The 19,270-nt window shown below is 44.2% G+C and overlaps 1 protein-coding gene across 11 annotated transcripts in view; it reads left to right on the top strand.

Annotated features, from left to right (window-relative positions):
- VPS13D (vacuolar protein sorting 13 homolog D) overlaps positions 1–19,270 on the top strand; it is a 273,475-nt gene that overhangs the window by 190,419 nt on the left and 63,786 nt on the right. Inside the window, exon 66 of one of the 11 annotated variants that reach the window (XM_024976422.2) lies at positions 18,075–18,140. Coding sequence (XP_024832190.1) covers positions 18,075–18,077 — 3 coding nt within the window. The 3' untranslated portion in view covers positions 18,078–18,140. 11 annotated transcript variants of the gene reach the window in all.

The raw sequence follows: 19,270 nt of genomic DNA, 5'->3' as shown, positions 1-19,270 counted from the left end.
TATCTGTGAAGAGTATTAGTTGTTTAATAAAGCGTGCCTGCCCTCCGGATGAACCCGCCAGTGACTCTGCAGCTGGGGTCATTCCAAGTTCACGCGGTGGACTTTTGACTGCCTTCTGTGTCTGTGAAAACAGTCGGCAGCTCCTGCGGGGATCATTCATTCAGGCCTGTAACACAAAACTATTGCCAATGGGCACCTGCTGGGGCGGCTTCCCAGGAGGCCTGGGAGGGAAGATACCAGACTCTTCAGGCTTCTGCGGAGATAAGAACTGTGGGGGCTCCCAGGGAGCCTGCTAATCGGGCTGTGCTCAGACCCCACTGCCCGGCCCGCAGGCTGGTGTCAGGATGTATTAGGGAGCCCTGGTCCGATAGGATGTGAGCTAATTAAAGGCCTTCTACAAAGAGGAGAGGAGAGGGAGAGTGTGTGAAGAGGAGGAGGAGGAAAGGAGGAGACTTGGAGCACATTCCCCAGATTTCTAGCACATTCTTTATTCCCTTCTTTTGTCCCTCAGAACAGAAGAAAACAAAACTGGAGAGTCTGGACATTTGGTTACTTCTAATCTTAAATCGTCATTCATTCTACCTGATCCTGTTTTGGTTTTAGGTGTTGTTTCTATGGAATGACACGTGCCATCAAAGATATTTTGCCACATTTTCCCAGGAGACATTCTGCCCTTGAAATATTCTAGGTGGTTGGCTTGAATTTTGGCCCTTGCCCTGAATTGATTCCTCTGGGCAGTAAGTACCTATTGTGACATGTCCTAGGTTTTTTCCACTTTTCCTTGGCAAATCCACTTGCCAGCTGTAGGGGGTACTGTTGGGAGAGTTATATAAATTAATACACAATAAATGCTCTGATTGAATTTTAGATGGTGAGATGGTGGTGATGTGCTGTTATGGTTTGCATTGTCAGAGCAAACATCATCTCAAAAAGTACCAGCATAATTGTTGTCAATAATTATGTATTGGACTTCCCTTGTGGCTTAGAGGGTAAAGCATCTGCCTGCAATGCAGGAGACCCGGGTTTGATCCCTGGGTCAGGAAGATCCCCTGGAGAAGGAAATGGCAACCCACTCACTCCAGTATTCTTGCCTGGAAAATCCCATGGACAGAGGAGCCTGGTAGGCTATAGTCCATGGGGCTGCAAAGAGTCGGACACAACTGAGTGACTTCACTCGGATAATTGTTGTCAATAATTATGTATTAGAGTCATTATGTATAGACTCAATTATGTATTAGAGTACATAATTATCTAGTCATAATTATGTACTAGCATAGTAATTCATTTTATACTCACACTGGCCTCAGGAAAAAAAATCACCTCAAAATGTTTGGTTTACTTGCACTTTTATTTATTTAGCCTATATATCCCTCCTCCCTCCAGCAAACAGTAAACTAATTTTATTCAAGTGTGGTTGATTTACAGTGTTGTGTTAGTTTTAGTCTCAGGTATACAACAAGGTGATTCAGTTACATATATTCTTTTTCATATTCTTTTCCATTATAAACTAACTTATTTATCCACAGGAGGGTACCTTCAAGTCTGTGTTATTTTCTTAATCGGTCTGGTAATGATACATTTCTTGAAAGCACTTTTGTTCACACACAAATCCAAGCCTTTATTCTGTCACTTCTGATACATTTCACATAAGCTTGACTGTGTGCAAAGAAACATTTAGATTAAGTTTGTACTACATGGTAACAATCCGAGGAAATTCCAATCAAAAGCCAGCAACCTGTTTCCTTCATTCTGGGCCCTTGGTGTATCTGCTTTGTCTGTGTTCCGTTGGCAGTATCTGGCTTTGTCTGTGTTCTGATAAGCAGTAACCACAATGTTAATTTTGTATTTCCTTGCCTTTTGTCTCATGTAATCTGTTCTCAAAGCTGACCAGGGGCTTGTTCACTGTCATGTGATTAGTGAAACAGTGGGATAATGAGCTTGATTGTGTGGAATATGTTAGTATATTATGTATAAGTGCTTTTTTGTTTGTTTTTAAATGATGAATAGATTTATTTAAACAATAGTGCATACCATCATCATCTGCAAACTTAAATTGTGCAATCGCTAAATCGTGTCCAACTCTTTTTGCGACCGCATGGACTGTAGTCCACCAGGTTCCTCTGTCCATGGGATTTCCCAGGCAAGAATACTGGCGTGGGTTGCTATTTCCTTCTCCAGGGGATTTGCCTGACCCAGGGATGGAACCCATGTCTCCTGCATTGGCAGGCGCATTCTTTACCACTGAGCCACCAGGGAAGCCCTTTAGAAGTGCTACTAGCTCATATTAACCGACTGCTTCACTGAGTACCAGGTACTGTTGTAAGTCTTCACACGAATGGACTTGTTTAATCCTCACAATGACCCTGTGAAATGCTGATCCCCATTGAAACAAGAGGACACCGAGGCTCAGAGAAATTAAGAACTCGCCCAAGGCTATGCAGAGAGCTGGGCTGGGACCCAGGTTCTCTGACTCAGAGCCTACACTCCTGGCCCTGCCTAGTCCAAAAGTCACACCTGTCTGGTGGACTTCATTCATGGACACATCTGCAGTGTCAGATCTGTAGGAATTAACCATGTTAGGCTGCATTCTCAAGGAGGTGCCGAGAACCTGAGTCACAGCTTAAAGTCCTTCCCTGTAGTACTGTCTGTCATACGATTAGCTCTGGTAGGTGCTACAGCATTCAAGCCAAAGAGTGTGACTGAGAACAAGGAAATGCTCTAACCCTGTCCGAGATACTTAGTGAAGGCATTTCAACTTCAGTCTAGCTCCACACCCAGAGCTGACTAAATACAGATTTATGTGCAAAAAACATAACCTCCTATGAACGAATCTGTTATTTATCGTGTCTACACAGTAAGTTCACAGTGTCTTTGAACAGCTTAAAAACGCAAGGCTGTGTATGAGGCACAGAGGAAACAAACGTGAATTAAACAAGTGTGTCCCCCCTGCCCCACCACCACCCTGGGTCACAGTCCAGCACAGGAGACTGGAGGAGGAATTGTGTGCCTGCAAGCGTTCAGGTGCCAGGGCAGAAGTCTGGTGGGGTGGGGCACCAACAGGGCAGGGAAGCTGGGCTGCGCTGAATCTTGAAGTCAAGGAGATGTTGGCCACGTGGACAGGAGGCGGCAGGCACAGGAGAACATGGGGGGCAGCCCAGTCAGGAGGGACCCAGGAACACTGAGCAGCTGCACCAGTCCCAGGGCGGCGGGCCCCTGGGACCTGAGAGTGTGTGCTTCATCAGCCTCTATTCCGAGAAGGCTGCCCTGCCATTTTACTTCTTCTGTTTTCCCTCCTCTCCTCTTGCTGATTATAGATGAATTTAAAGGGGAAGAGACCTAACTGAATTTTTCACTCTTTAAACCTAGTATTGTTGTCATGATATGACTGTAATTTGCATACACAAAACTTTAGCTATTAACTTTTTGCAAGTATTTTTATATGTGTAAGTAGAATCTTTATGCCTTTTGGCAGGGGGGCAAGAACAAAATCAACAGTCCTCACACCTTCCAGAAAAAAACAAAAAACATTACTTGTTTTTTATATAATTTGAGCTAAAACCAAATCATAGCCCATTCACAGCGGGTAGATTGCAAATCCAGCCAAAGCTGTTCTTTCTGGCCCAACTGACTCCGTCCAGGGCTAAGTCATGGACTGCCTCTGGCATTTCCGGTTACCCTAATATCTCCATCTAGATGTAGCAGAAAATCGGCCTCCCCAAAGCCCAAACAACTCAGGGTCCTTGTTAAAGGAAAAGGAGGCATTTAGACCTCACTTAAAACAACTGGGCTAGAAAGGCAGAGAGGCGGTGGGCTGGTTTTTAAACTGTGTTTTGGGAAATTAACTTCTCTGACCCCATTTGATCAGTCCATTAAACTGCTTCACCATTTTTTTTTTTTTTAAAGCTAAACAGGCGTGACCTTAATTTGTGAGGCGACAGCACATTATACACAGGAGTGTGTACCCTCAACCTTCCGCTGCCTCCATCCACTCCAGTCAGTAGGCCTTGCTCTGGAAATCCCTCCTCTTCCGTTTCCACTCAGGGCAAATGACAGTGTCCACATTTTGACTCGGAATGTTTTGGTTTTCATGTGGGATTCAAAGGGGACATTTATCTTGAGGTAGGAATGGCTGCTCTTTCTGCCCCAGTGTTCAGACTAAGGCTAATGCGTGCGTGCGTCCGTGTGCACTCATTCGTGTCTGACTCTTTGTGACCCATGGACTGTAGCCTGCCAGATTCCTCTGTCTGTGGGATTCTCCAGGCAAAGACAGAGGAGTGGGTTGCCATTTCCTTCTCCAGGGGATCTTCCTGACCGGGGATTGAACCCAAGTCTCCTGCATCTCCTGCATTGGCAGGTGGGTTCTTTACCAGCTGAGCCACTGATTGATCAGTCTCCCTGTGACTTCTTGGAACTCTGGGCCTCAGTGTTCTCCCTGCTGCTACAGAATTGTGGTCCTGGATGGCATCTGCCAGGCTCTTGGGGTGGGAGACAGATTGGGTCTTTGACTCTCGAGGTTGAACTCAGGTTAAGCTGCCTGGCAAAAATGATCAAGGAAAGATTCCTTGAGTAAACCTGATAAAATGTCTATCAGGAATGGACTCTCCTGTCTTTCCTGATTCACCTTGGTGCCTGTTCTGTGGTTGTTTTACTGCCCTCATCACTCAGAGCTTGAGCATTTGTGAGTTGCCTCTTGTACCCTTTGACTGGGTGGACTGAATCACTTTCCATGGAGTTGCAGAAATTTACACATAACAGAATGCTGCTGCTTGTTGCTCTTTTCCATGAAATCTTTGTTTAGTGGGGAAACTTGGTGCTGCATCCAGCACTCACTCACCACATGAGAGTCTGCATCTCTCCCCCTCCTCTCTGACAGATAGATGATTAGAGCATGAGACACATTCCGTCTTTTGATGGAAGTTAACCACTCAACCCTGAATATTCATTGGAAGGACTGATGCTGAACCTCCAATACTTTGGCCACCTGATGCCAAACTCATTGGAAAAGACCCTGAGGCTGGGAAAGATTGAAGGCAAAAGGACAAGTGGATGGCAGAGGATGAAGTGGTTAGATATCATCACTGCCTCAATGGGCATGAGTTTGAGCAAACTCCAGGAGATAGTGAAGGACAAGAAGCCTGTCATGCTGCAGTCCCTGGGGTCACCAAGAGTCGACACGACTTAGTGACTGAGCAACAATAATTGGGGTGTTAGCACTGCAGAGCCAACTGCTGAGTATATTCTCATTTGACTCTTCTTTCTACAAATATTTCTTAGCTTTCACATGGCCTACTACCCCCATCTTGGGTGCCTGGGCTCTGAACCAGCACCGAAAGTTTTAAATGTAAAGAACTAATATTTGGTCATTTTGCATGAGCCCGGCGCAGCGCTTGGTGCTTCATAGCATTTTAAGCTTTCTTCTCCATCCGCCTCTCCTTCAGTGGCTCACGTACCTTGGGGTCATCCTTGACTCAGCGCATCCTGTCAGCTATACTGCCCCTTCTGCCTGCTGCTTCCCTGTTGTTGATCTCAGCACACAGCACTGCCCCATCTACTGTGGTGGCTGCTGTGTCCTCCCTTCCTCCCGCCTTCTCACCACGGCTCTCAGTACTTCAGTACAGCAGACGGAACACAGATTGGGTCCTTCCTCCACTCAGCCTCTCCAGTGGCTTCCCATTTCACTCTGCAGAGAAGATGAAAGCCTGTGCCATGATTTATAAGGGACACGTGGTCGGCCTCCCCTGTACTTTTCTAACCTCGCGTTTCACCCGCTCATCACTTCCCACCCGACTCGACTGCATCGTGCTGACCTGCCTGCTGTTGCTGAGCCGTCCCCCAGAACTCCTGCCTCAAGGTCTCTGCACCAGCAGTTCTCAACCTGGAATGTTCTATAACCCCATGGTCTTCACCTACATTTTCTTTATCCAAATGCCACTTTGCCAGTGAGGCTCTTCCTGGCGCCCCTTCTCCATCTAAAATTGCATCCCCCTCTATCAACACCTCTTGTCCTCCCTCCCTGCTTAATTTTCCACTTACCATTGATTAGCGCTTTCATTTTGTATAGTTATAATGTTTATTGTCTATACAACTAGATTATAAATCCCAAGAGGGCCACAGATTTTGTCTGTTTTCTTCACTGCCACATCCCCAACCTTTAGAACAGTGCCTGGCACATAGTTGATGCAAAGTAAGTTTTTTGTAGATAAGAGGGAAGAAATGAAAGGAGGAAGTGAACGGAGGGACCCTAGAAGTTAGATGTTATCTCAGCTTACAGATAGGGCACTGAGAAGCCAATAAATGAAGCCAAAATTGACCCAGACGTGTGACTCTAGAACATCTCTGGTTCCCTTTACATGTCTCAGCCTCACCTGTGACTGCTGTAAACGTAGCCTCTGAATTGCTTGCACAGGTGCAGCTATATGAACACGTTAAAGTGCCTTAAGGAGAATGGTTGGCCAGGATCCCTTAGTCTTATTATACCCTGGAATTCAATATAGAGAACAGATTAAAAACTTATCAGCAAAGTTTGAAACCAGGTGCCCCTCAACATAAGAAAAGTGATTAGCATGTAAAACTTAGAGAGATGAAAAAGAACACATTTTTGAAAACAGACTTTCAAGTCAAACCAATGAGCAGTCTTTCTGGTCATTTATTCCCAGAGTTCCTGTGGGTTCATTCCGGGCTCACGAGGGAAGCAGCACTTGTCTGTTCCCGAGTTACTCTGTTGTGTGTGCATCCATGCCCAGTGCCTGGCCCTGTCGTGCACCTTGGGGACACAGGTGGACCAGACGTTCACAGGACTGAATGTGCCTTCAGCAAACATTTCTCCCCTTTGAGTTTAAAGGGCTCCTTTCAGTGAATTCCTTGAATTAGTTTTCTCCCAATTTTATTTTCTCATCTTGTTCCATGACTTCAGGTGTTCACCTTAAGTCCACTTGGAGCTCTTCTTTTGCTAACATAGGAAGTTGGGGCACTTATCTGAAGATTGAGAAACATCCAAGGCAATGAAGCCCTGTTTTCCTGTCTGTCTGACCCTTTGGTAGACTTAACAGCAGTCCTTGAGGGTTAGAGTTAGAGATTCAAGATTCTCTCAGAGCCCCCCTTCCCATCCATCAGCAAGGCCACAGGCACCCTCTGAAAAAACACGGTAGGGGTTCTGTCCATTTCAGGGAGCTGTTTCTGTCTTGTTTCCCGCCTTGTGCCTCGAACTCCAGACAGTGTTTCTTTTCTTCCTTAGATGATGCCTCGTGGTTTTTACACCTGCAGTCCAGGAACACGCCTGGGCTCCCACTTACCTGGGAGAAACACTGAGGAAACTCAGTAACTGTGACTAGACATGCTCCCTTATGTTTCCAGTTATGCCCAGACTTACGGGTATTGAGGGGCGCCGTTATGTGTTTTGACCCTGTTTGGTATTATTTTCTATAGATACATGCCTTTACAACCTTCATTTAATAGAGAAAGAGGCAGTAGCTCCATACCTGTAAGAGATATGGCCACAAAGGGAAGAAAATGGGTGAATAATAACTTGAAGGGAAAGCTAAAGGAAGGTATTTATAAGATGGAGCAGATTCAATTGTATTTGTCATTCTGAGAAGAGGCCAGAAAAGACTGAAGGTAGGACAGAGAATTGGCTGAGCAATATCCAGGACAGGGTCTTCTAGAAGCACAGAGGAAGAGTCTAGATTTAGGAAATAGTCAGCTCGCGTACTCAGTTTAAGGTGGCAGGATGGTGGGGGCCGGGGGAGGAAGAGATTTTATTTTTTCCTGTCTTAGTGAAGTAGAACATTTCTGTTAAGTGGGACTGGGGTGAGGCCTGATGAGTTGAAAAGAAACAGAAAGCATGTCTCTATTTTGCTCCAGTAGTGTTCCAGGGTGCTGTCTGAGTGGTATAACACAAAGATGACCAAACCTTCTTGGCTCCCTGTCTTTGGAGCATCACTCCAAGCCTTTCAGCATTGATGCTGCAGCCGTGTAGCCTTGTGAGAAAAACAGATACAGCATGTTTACCTGACAGTTCAGATACTCATAAAACAAAGCTACAAAAGAGTACGGGAATGGTAACCCTGAAGGTTTGTATGCAAGGAGAGGCCACACAATGGCATCCGTGGCGGCTGACCTGGAGTTGAAAACTCAGTCTTGGAGCCATTCCTGCAGAGTAGGGGAACGATTAGAGAAGTAACTGATGTGGATATGTCCCATGGTTAACTTTCTGCCACCTTCCCACTAGATATTTCCATGTTGAGTAACAGAGGTCTTACTTCCTAAATGCAAACCAGTGCCTTCCATCTGTTATTTTCTGCTCAAGTGAATAGCAGCTACTTGCAACACATTATTGATTATTGAGGAATTTATTGAAGTTTAAGACTTGATTATCTTTTGAATTTAATTTTAATTTCATAAGCTGTGTCCTTAAACATTTTGAGAGTCAAGCCTCTAAACCAGCACCCTCTGACTGAAATTTGTGAGCTTCACTTGTAATTAAACTGTTCTAGTAGTCACATTAAAAAAGCAAAAGAAACAGATGAAGCTATTTTTAATATTTTTACTCAGCCCATTATATCCAAAATATTATCATTTCAGTTTGTAATATGCTTAGTTGTTCAGTCATGTTCTACTCTTTGCAACCCCATGGACTGTAGCCCACCAGGCTCCTCTGTCTGTGGGATTTTCCAGGCAAGAATACTGGAGTGGCTTGCCATTTCCTCCTCCAGGGGATCTTTATTTCACCTATCTCTTTGGAAGATATTTTCACTGAATTTAGGATTCAGGATTGGCAAGTTTCTTTCAGCCTCTGAATAGTATCATTCCATGATGCACCATCATTTCTGTTGAAACAGCTGCCAGTATTACTGCTGCTCTTTTGAAGGTGATATATCTTTTATCCTGTGACTCTTTGTCTTTAGTTTTTAATGATGATTGCCTAGATATGGTTTTCCTGCCTGGGATTTGTAGAACAGATTGAATTTGTAGAGATGTTGGGAAATTATTGCATCACTTCAGGTAGCGCTTCTGCTCCTTTCTCACTCTGTCCTTCTGTGACTTCAGTTAAATGGAAGTTGGACTTTTAAAACCATATCCCACATGCATCTTATGCTCCCATTTTTCTTCGTGCTTTGATCTGGCTATTTTCTGCTGACTTATTTTCTAGCTCACTAATCTCTTTTGGTCCTCTGTCTACTTTCCTGGTTTCATTCATCTATTAACATCATAATTTGAGTTCCCTGGTAAAATTCTCCATCTTTCTATGAATTTTTTGAAGATTACTATCATTCTATTTTAAACTTAAGCTGTTAAACTATTTTAAAGTTATTAGTGTGTCTAATAACTCTAATACCCAGATTACTACTGAGTGATCTTGTCTGGGATTTTTTTCTTAGTTTTCAGTCATTTTGTTTGACTTCCATATCTGGTAATTTTTATTGAATGCTGGGTGTCATGTCAGAAAAGTTTTAGAGGCTCTGTCTGATGTTATTTTTCTCCAAAGAGGGTTTATATTTCGTCTTCCTTCTACTTTCAAGTGCCCAGTGCTTTGATTTTCCAGCTTGTGTACCTCCCTGCGGAACTTACGTTCTGAGTTTTTCATTTGCAGTGAGGGGTATATAACAGCAAGAATTTTCCAGTGGGACTTATATTTCAACACAGATCAGAGCCTGATGCCCCAGAGTAGAAGGGTGGGGGAGGATGGACAGTGGAAGGGAATGTGTGTTGGGGGGTAGAGACCCTATCAGCTGTAACTCCTGAAATGATAACAAACCCTTAAGGAAGCTTAGTCCTCAAGAGTAAGTTCTGTTTAGGCAAGAAAATGGGTGAAACTTCCTTTACAAACAAGGGTTAATTAGCTCTCTTCCATGTTGAAAGTACAGTGAACCAGAGCCTCTATTTTTCTATCTTTCTCGTAATTGAAGGTTTTCTTTTTAAAAGCAACACAAGACATTAGAGTAGGCCCATTAAGTCACCTTTGAAAGGGCAGCTTTCGGGTTAAGTGGATTGTGTTTTCTTCCTCATTCCAGGACTTGTTTTTTAGACCTGAAATCTGTTAACCTGGGAATGCCTCATTCAGCGGGCTTTAAAAACACCAGATCTGCAGGAAGTAGATGGGTGTGAATGCTGAGTGTCCTCTCCCGGGTCGTTTTTTGTGTATGGGGTTGAAGGATAGTAAAGTTAGGAATGCCTCCTAAAAGGCCACTGAGGAATCCAAGGGACATCCCAGGCAAATACCAGAGGTTTCTGAGGAACCAGACTGCAGTTTTTAAATTTTAGTCCTTCTGAAGGGTGGGAATCTTTGCTTCTTTTGTAAAAAGAACCTTATTGTGGACTTTCATTTGAGCCTGGGATCAAGCCAGGTCTCAGGAAAAGTGAGCTAGGACTGAAGTACCTTGGAGCTGAGCTGCTTGCATCCACCTCCTCCCCTCCCAGAGGCTCACCTCCCCATGTTCTCCTAGATGCTGACGCCTGGTTCTTCATCCGTGGTCTTCTCTCGCATCCATCGCACTTGAGGTTGAAAGACCTCCCTGACGAATGAAGAGTCAGCCTCTGTTATCTCTGGCTCCATCCCCCCACCACTCCCATATAGTGTAGTTAATTGGAAGAATAAGTACCTTGGTGTCCACTGTGAATGCTGGGTTAGGTCGGGGAACATGGGCCTGGAGAGGAGCCAAGCAAAGATGGAGAGGCATGAAGCCCGAGCTGGATGGACCCTTCTTAATAGAGCATGGCTGGGCTTTGCTGCTTCTCTCCCCATGGCCCCCTTTGCCTTTGCACCCCTATCATCCACCTCCACATGTCAGTTACTGATAAACAAAACCATCCTTGCCTGAGCGATAACCTTTCTGCGGTTAGATCTGCTTGACCAGACCAGCTCTGATGGAGCAAATCTGTTCGATTTAGCACTCCACCTTCAGTACATCCTTCTTTGAGCAGATGGGTGGAAGAGCAGGCCTCTCCAGAAGTCAGGAAATCTTGCAGTCAGTGGTCCCAGTCCCCATCCCAGCTTGGCTTCTGTCTTTCCTCAAAGCTGTAAATGGTGCACAAGCAGTGTGACCTTGGTGTAATGTGATCCACACAGTGGACATCCACTGAACCTCCTCTTTATCTGGGGCTTGTTTCAGATGTTTGAGTGAGAGCGTTGGGGAAATGAGGGGCTGGGCAAAGTGTGGGTGATGGAAAAGGATGGTGTATCAGAGTTGGGGTTTGATCACGAAAGGGGAGTGGAGCCTGACCCTCTTGCACATCCAGGGATTTACATGTCATTTTTGGGAAACTTTTACACTTCCTTCCTTTGTCACCAGCACTGCTTGGAAAAGAAAAGATACCTATCTGGTGTGTATAAGATTTTCCCTAGTGATCAGGGAGAAATTTCCCATGGAGAAAATAACAGAAATCAGAGTTGGGTTTTCTCCATAGATCATCAAGTTTCAAATATATGTGGATACCTAGTAGAGAAGGCAGTGGCACCCCACTCCAGCACTCTTGCCTGGAAAATCCCATGGACAGAAGAGTCTGGTGGGCCGCAGTCCATGGGGTTGCTAAGAGTCGGACACGACTGAGCGACTTCACTTTGACTTTTCACTTTCATACATTGGAGAAGGAAATGGCAACCCACTCCAGTGTTCTTGCCTGGAGAATCCCAGGGTCGGGGGAGTCTGGTCGGCTGCCGTCTTTGGGGTCACACAGAGTCAGACATGACTGAAGCGACTTAGCAGCACCAGCGGCTTCTCAGGCTATTGTTGGAGGTGATCATGGTCTTTCCAGTTTCTTTCTTTTTTTACTTCCAGTTTTATTGAAATATAATTGACATGCAGCACTATGTAAGTTTAAGGTATACAACGTAATGATTTCACTTTTTCACTTAAGTATTACATACATCATGAAGTGATTACCTGGTAAATTTAGTGCACATCTCTTATCTCATATAGATACAAAATAAAAGAAATAAAAAATATTTTTTCCTTGTGATGAAAACTCTTGAGATTTACTTTCTCAGTAACTTTCGTATTTCTTGGCTGCAGTCACTGTCTGCAATGATTTTGGAACCTAAGAAGAGAAAATCCGTCACTGCTTCCACTTTTTCCCTTCTATTTGCCATGAAGTGATGGGACCGGATGCCATGATCATATTTTTTTGGATGTTGAGTTTTAAGCCAAACTTTTCACTGTGCTCTTACCTCATCAAGAGGCTCTTTAGTTCCTCTTCACTTTCTGCCATTAGAGTGGTGTTATCTGCATATCTGACGTTGTGGATATTACTCCCAGCAGTCTTGATTCCAGCCTGTGATTCATCCAGCCTGGCATTTTGCATGATGTACTCTGCATATAAGTTAAATAAAAGGGTGATAATATACAGCTTTGTTTTACTCTTCTCCCAATTTTGAACCAGTCAGTTGTCTGGTATTCCCATCTCTTTTAAGAGTTTTCTACAGTTTGTTGTGTTCCATACAAAGGCTTTCATGTAGTCAGTGAAGCAGAAGTAGATGTTTTTCTAGAATTCTCTTGCTTTCTCTATGATCCAGTGAATGTCAGCAATTTGATCTCTGGTTCATATATATATCCTCCAGCAGTATTAAATATATTAATCCTGTTACATCTCTGTTACTTACATATCTTTATAATTGAAACTTTGTACTTTTTGACCACCTTTGTCTAGTTCCTTCTCTCCTTCCTCTCTGCTTCTGGTAAACACACGTCTAATCTCTTCTCCCACAGATTTGCTTGTTTTTTGTTGTTGTTGAAGTATAATTGACTCACAGTTCCTGGTATACAACATAGGGACTTGATATTTCTGTATATTTCAAAATGATCACATTCAAGTCTAGTTATCATCTGTCACCATTCAAAGATACTACATTATCGCCAACTGTATCCCCCAAGCTGTACATTTTATTCCTGTGACTCATTTTTTTTTGTAACTGGAAGCTTGTACCTCTGAATTACCATATCCTATTGCACTCATTCCCCCATCCAGGGTCTTTCCAGTTTCCTCTGTACAACTGGATAATAATAGAGTCCGATTCATGGGGTTATTATGAGGATTAAACCAATAAATGATTTCATAGATGTCAAACCTTTAGAACAGTGCCTGATATCCAGTTAACATTGCTGGCCAGTGTTTACATTTCTAAAAGTTACACTATGCTTTTTAGCAGTTGGAAGCTCTCCTTTGCGTATTCTGCTCATTTAAAACTTCATTTATTTGAAGAAACCAGTTGGGGACTTATTTCTTTCTTAAAAAAAAAAATCTCAATATGTTTCAAACCCCTGAAACACACCTGACTTTTTCAGTGAGAAGCTCAGCTTTTACTGGTGCCTAGCATCTGGTATTGTCCTCAGTGATGTCACCCAACTCCTTTCTTCCAAGCTTTTGGCTTTAAAGAAAATATATCTATTCATTTGAAATACAAAGTACTTTACAAGAATGAAGTCCTTGTAACTGGGAATGAGATAAGCTCTAGCTTCTTTTCTATCATGAAATGTTCTGTTTCTAACTTTATGCATTTTGAGGTTTTGGTCTATTTATAATTGACTTCTTGATGCTTTCCATTGTTCCATAACGGGTATAAGGTGACTTCTATATCACAGGATGAGACATGCAGGGTTCAGCTGGGGAGGAAGGGGGAGTGGAGTGTGCATTAGAAGAAAGAATTGGATTTGCATTAATAATCCTTGCCATTTACACATTGATTTGTGTTTCTTCCCCACCCCCCACCATGTACTTTGAAAACTAAGGTATCTTTGGATTAACCCAGCAACCATGTGGGCAGTGTCCTCCCTGTTTTATTGATGAAGACACTGATCCATAAAGAGAGTGTGTGTTTTGCTCACACTCACCCAGCTGACACTAGTGACAGAGTTGGGATCCTTGCTACCCAAAACCTGTGTGCTTTCCTGGTGTTGAAATAATTTATCTGCCAAGTCAGCTATTATGGAGTGCCCACCTTGGAGAGATTTTTTTCCCCTATGTCACAATCTCTCTCTTGGTTCAGTACTGAGGTGTGGGCCATTTGCACGGATTAAAAACTTTGTCGGCGTGGCAGATGGAGACCTCATGGCCCATTCCAAGGCGTATTCCCCTTGACTAGCACTAACTGTAGGGAAACCCAGCCCTGGCTTCCCTCCATGTGTACTTCAAGCGATTTTCAGCAGTAGATGAACTGATGCCTGGCTCCTCGGTACAGTCCTCCACCCCTTCTCGGAGGAAGCCTGTGACAAGGCCTGGCTGATGGAGGGCTAAAGCTGTGATGCCATCCCACCCACAGCTGGGTTTAGAGATTCATCCTGCCGATATGATTGATGTAGGAAAAACCAGGGAAAGTTGGACTTGACAGACATAACACTTGTCTGTTATTGAAAATCAGTTTTCCTGATGCTACCTGTGGTATTCTTATTTCTCTGCTTTTAGCCTTGTAATAAACTCTCCTGATCCTTTGTAAAGAAAAAGCAAAATCCTATTATGTGAGAGTGCTCCGATCCACTCCGAGCATCTAGATTAATCTGAAACAACCTCTGAGTTCACAACTGGGTCAGAGTTGCGGAAGAGCCGGAAAAGACTTGCCAGTTCAGCAGCAGCAGGCGTGTGTCTCGGGCCAGTTAAGAACCAGGACAGTCTTGAGGTCTGACTTTGTTGCTTATGTTTAGGCCTTGTGTGCTGAGATAATTCTGGGTGGCTTTGGATAACTCTGTTTCTTAACTGAAAAGGAGTATCTGTTGCCTGATAAGTGCTTACCCATGAAATAGCAACATGGTGTATGTCTTAGGGTAGGAGGGCCTTTAGATCTCCAGAGCTCGCGCCCGTCTCCCCATCCCCCCCGCCCCCAAAACCCAAGGTCATTGGCTTAAGCATGTTAACTGGAGTAGCATGCCAGCCCCAACTTTAAAATGTCTTTCTTATTCAGGGTCTCTTTTCTGGATTCTTTCCCCTTTCTCTTTTTGCCTTAAGGGCTACACATAATCATAACCCAGTAGAACTGAAAGTAGACAAAGCCGCCCCACTTTTAGTAGGTAGAGATCTGGGGTCCAGAAATACCTCTTTCTTGCCAAACCTCAGCTTCGCTGATGCCTTTTTTTTTTTTTTTTTTTTAATGCCAGTCCCCAGTCCCAGCCCACCCTCTCCACTATTTGGCCAAGTGAGGGCTGGCTCTTACCCTGTGTCAGTGACAGACACCTAATGCTTGTTGGATCACTTTCTCCTTTACTTCTGCCCCATTCACAAGTCTCACAAAAGGGTTTTTCAATGTCAAGGAAAAACTCAGGCCAAGAATCGTTTTTAACTGTGGATATTTTAACAATATGAGTGAAGTATGTGAAGACCTTAGTTTTGAAGTGACTTACAATCTTACATGACTTGAAGGTGGTTTTCCTGCTAGTATTCTGGCAGAGTCAAAAATGACTCTGAAGTTTAAGCCTCCAGATTGCTTGTAAGAAACTTGTAAAAAGTGATGACCTCCTGTGTGCCAGACTCCGTGCCAAACACTTTGCATTATCTCCTTAACCCTTCAAAGTAACCCTTTAGACTAGCTTTTTGCAGAACCAAGCTGAGGTTCCAGAAAGCCTTGCACCAACATGTATGTTTAGTAAGTGGCAGAGTAAGAACTTGACTTATTCGCCTCTGCCTTGTGACCATGTCATGGCAGCCTTCCTCCAGGCATGATATACTGGGCTCTAGATTTCCACGGTCCAGCCTAACTTGTGGCAGGCAATGCTGATCAGAGTTGGAGCTGGGATGGTGGCTGAGACCTGTGGTTGTACAACCTGATGCTGAAAGAAGGCCCAACCCTCACTCACACACAGACTCCTGTCACTTCTCTCCCCTTTCCTATTATACGTGGTCACATTGGCCCTGGTGACAAGAAAGATGTTGTTACCAGCAATTACTCAGTGGAGCAAGGATACTGAAGAGGAAATTTCCATTAGGTAAATAACTGTGAAAGAAAAACCCCGGAGCAGGGGGAGAAATTCAAGCCCCGGCTCCTGTTACACTAGCCAAATATCCTTGGCATCCCCTGCTTGCTGAGCCTCCTGAAAGGGACAGGAACGCTGATAGGACGAAACAGAGGGACACAGTGTGAATTTGTTCTCTTGCATCATTCCAGCATCTACTTGAATTTCAGTTTTATAAAATCAACTTTTCTGAGCCCAGCCCCAAATGCAGGCTAATTTGTTGTGGCTCCATTGCTGGAGACAGTGGGGTTATTTTTGAAAGGTGGGATATTGACGTGCCGTGTGTGTGTGTCAGCTACTCTATAGAACTGGCATCTTGAAGTGCTTCTGAGATTTTTACCCGCCCTGGTGAAAATATGGCTGTGTAGAAATTAGTGGTTTGGGGCTTGTCAGAATTCACAGATGTGGCTTGTGCTGGAGCATCCTTCAGTGAAAGATGGGGGGAATCATTGTCGTCTTCGCAAGGGTCATAGCAGCTTTTCTCAAGGACATCCCTATTCGTTCGGAATCTTTGATTTTAGCTAGGACAATATCCTGGTAGCTCAACTGGTAAAGAATCCACCTGCAACATAGGAGACCTGGATTCGATCCCTGGGTTGGGAAGATCCCCTGGAGGAGGGTATGGCAACCCACTCGAGAATTCTTGCCTGGAGAATTCCCATGGACAGAGGAGCCTGGCAAGGCTAAAGTCCACGGGGTCATAAAGAGTCAGGTATGACTGAACGACTAAGCACAGCACAGCAGAGCAACAGAACAGTATTCGCATGTAGCCTTAAGTTTTTTGTGGACTTCAAATTGCTACCAAATGAGCTATATTGGCCTGTTGTTGTTCAGTCACTAAGTCTTATCTGACTCCTTTGCAACCCCATGGACTGTAGCCTTCCAGGCTCCTCTGTCCATGAGATTTTCTAGGCTGGAAAGAATACTGGAGTGGTTACCATTTCCTTCTCCAGGGGATCTTCCCAACCTAGGGATTGAACCCACTTCTCCTGCATTGCAGGCAGATTCTTTACCTCTGAGTCCTTGCAAATGCCCCTTCTGGTGTTGAGGTGTAGTTTATACTGGATGGAGTTAAAGTGCGAGCACAGTCTCATTTAATCCTTACGACAGCCCTGTAGAATCTGATTATACCCATTTTGCATAGGAAGAAATTGAAGTTCAGATAACTCAGTACTGTTTTTATTGAGTGTTCCATGTATTAGGCTCTGTGCTAAGTGCTTTACATGTTTTATCTAATCCTTGCTGTATCCTCGTAGATGGCTATTCTCATTCCCATTTGAAGATGAGGAGACAGAGAGGCTCACAGAGGTGAAGTTACTCATCCATGGTCTCACAGCTATTAAATGTCACAGAATTCAAACTCAGGTGTGAATGTCCTGTCTTTATGCCATATACCTGCCTCCTTGGAGTTTTCCTTTGTCCGAGTATCTGCCACCAAGACTTCATTTCCATTTGAAGCATCATCAATGAAAAAGTTTCAACGTGAATTCAATTTTCAATGTGTCTGGCTTTTCTTTTTAAAATGTGGAGGCAGAGCTGGGGCGGGCAGTGAAAGATTTCCTACACCAGTCACTCCTACGTTATGTTGTAGCTCTCATGGGCATCTCTGCTCTGTTTGAATGGTCATTTTCAAAGTCAAGGACATGGATGAAACAGTACTTCCCAGCCTCAGAAAAGACCAGTTCCAGAGGGCACCCATAAAGAGTGCCCACTGCAATTACCTCCCTCTCCAGCCCATGTTTTCCTCACCCTGTCTTTTAGGGAGAAATGAGATATAGGGTGTGATTTACTTTCCCACCGAGGTGGGGAATGAGAGATGGAATTAAGGGTGACTCAGTGCTCCCACAGTGGGAGAAGGCCGCAAGCTTTGTGGTGCCGTGGATTCGACTCTCAGAAGACCAGTGGACTGGCCCAAAGCCCAGCCTTTGATCTTTCATCTGGCTGGCTTCAGTTTAGTTCCTATAAATGTTTCTCCCTGCAAAATCTTATTAAGCTCTCATCAGTATGGGTTTGGTCAGATCATGGATTCCTACAATGGCACAAGTTTTCTGAGTTCTCAACATCATATTTCTAGGGGTGAAGACTTTGGTAGTCATTTCCTGTTAATAAAATCTCTTTGTATCCTTTCTGTCCATTCACAAGTGACAAAGGACAAGCCCAGCTGGCCTGCACAGTGGTTTTTTAATAGAGAGATGGACATTCAGATGGAAGCCCTGGAGTGTGCAGAGTATAGGCACCTTTCCACGGCAGTGGTAAGCCTCCTGAGAAGCACAGGGAAGAATCCAACATTTAGAGGGAGGAAGGGATCTCTTAGGTCATCTTGTCCCACCCTTCTGGGGTCAATGTGGTGTTTCTGTACAGAGAACACCCCAGGCCAGTTGGTGCTAGGGTTGCCAAGGCTGCTGCAACAGAATCAATTGGCAGTTAAGCTTTGACATAGCCTCCCTCATAAATCTTGGCTATTATACTTGTTTTATTGGAGGATGGGGGACAGTTAAGGGAAAGGGGTTGGTATTGGGCTATTTGCCTAGATTATTACCCCACATTCTCTTAGGGGGGAAAGTATTATGGGGTTTTTAACTTCTAAGTCAGCTGCCAGAAATATGTAGACAGGACCTTAACTTACTATCTCTTCCAGGAAGATCTCTCTTTTTAGGAAAGTCAGAGTTGAACCATTCTTTCCTTCTTCTGTGACATCAGGGAGAGACATTTTTGTCCAGACCCTGAGTGAAGACCACTGGCAACCTCTGTAATTCCAGAAGATAGCAAGAATGCGCTCCAAAACAAGGGTCACATTTCTCTCTCCTCTCTCAATTCCCAAGTGCAAAGAGTTTTCGTTCCAGGTTCTTGTTGCTGGCCGTGTCACGTGTGGAATTGTTGTCTTCCTAATGAGACTGTCACTTTTGAGAGTAGGTCCAAGGCCGCTATTCACTTGCCTCCTTAGCAGGACCTAAATCTGTGCTGGGCCCAGAGTAAGTGCTTAATAAAGACATCCTAACTTGGATCATAGATCACAGACTGTCAGAGCTGGAAAGGATTTTGGAAACCACCAAGTCCAACACTCTAATTTTATAGATGGTACCACTCCAAAAATTCACTTTGGAGGCTGGTGTTTATCTGCTGGGAAGAGAGTTTCGGTTTTTTCCTTTCAATGTTAAATTCTCGCGCAAGTGACCATCATTCTAAATGTTTGAAAGGCTTTCTTTAGACAGTGTGGGATGTTCCTCCTTGGACTAGTAGCTGACTAATAATAACCTGATAACAGTAAGAGTGCTGACCAGATTCCATACCCTGAGCAACTGTCACTGATCCTGTCAGCCACAGGACAGCATCAGGAC

The sequence above is a fragment of the Bos taurus genome, chromosome 16 (genome assembly GCF_002263795.3).
Source record: "Bos taurus isolate L1 Dominette 01449 registration number 42190680 breed Hereford chromosome 16, ARS-UCD2.0, whole genome shotgun sequence".
Classification (NCBI taxonomy): domain Eukaryota; kingdom Metazoa; phylum Chordata; class Mammalia; order Artiodactyla; family Bovidae; genus Bos; species Bos taurus.
This window is presented reverse-complemented; position numbering and strand designations above follow the sequence as displayed.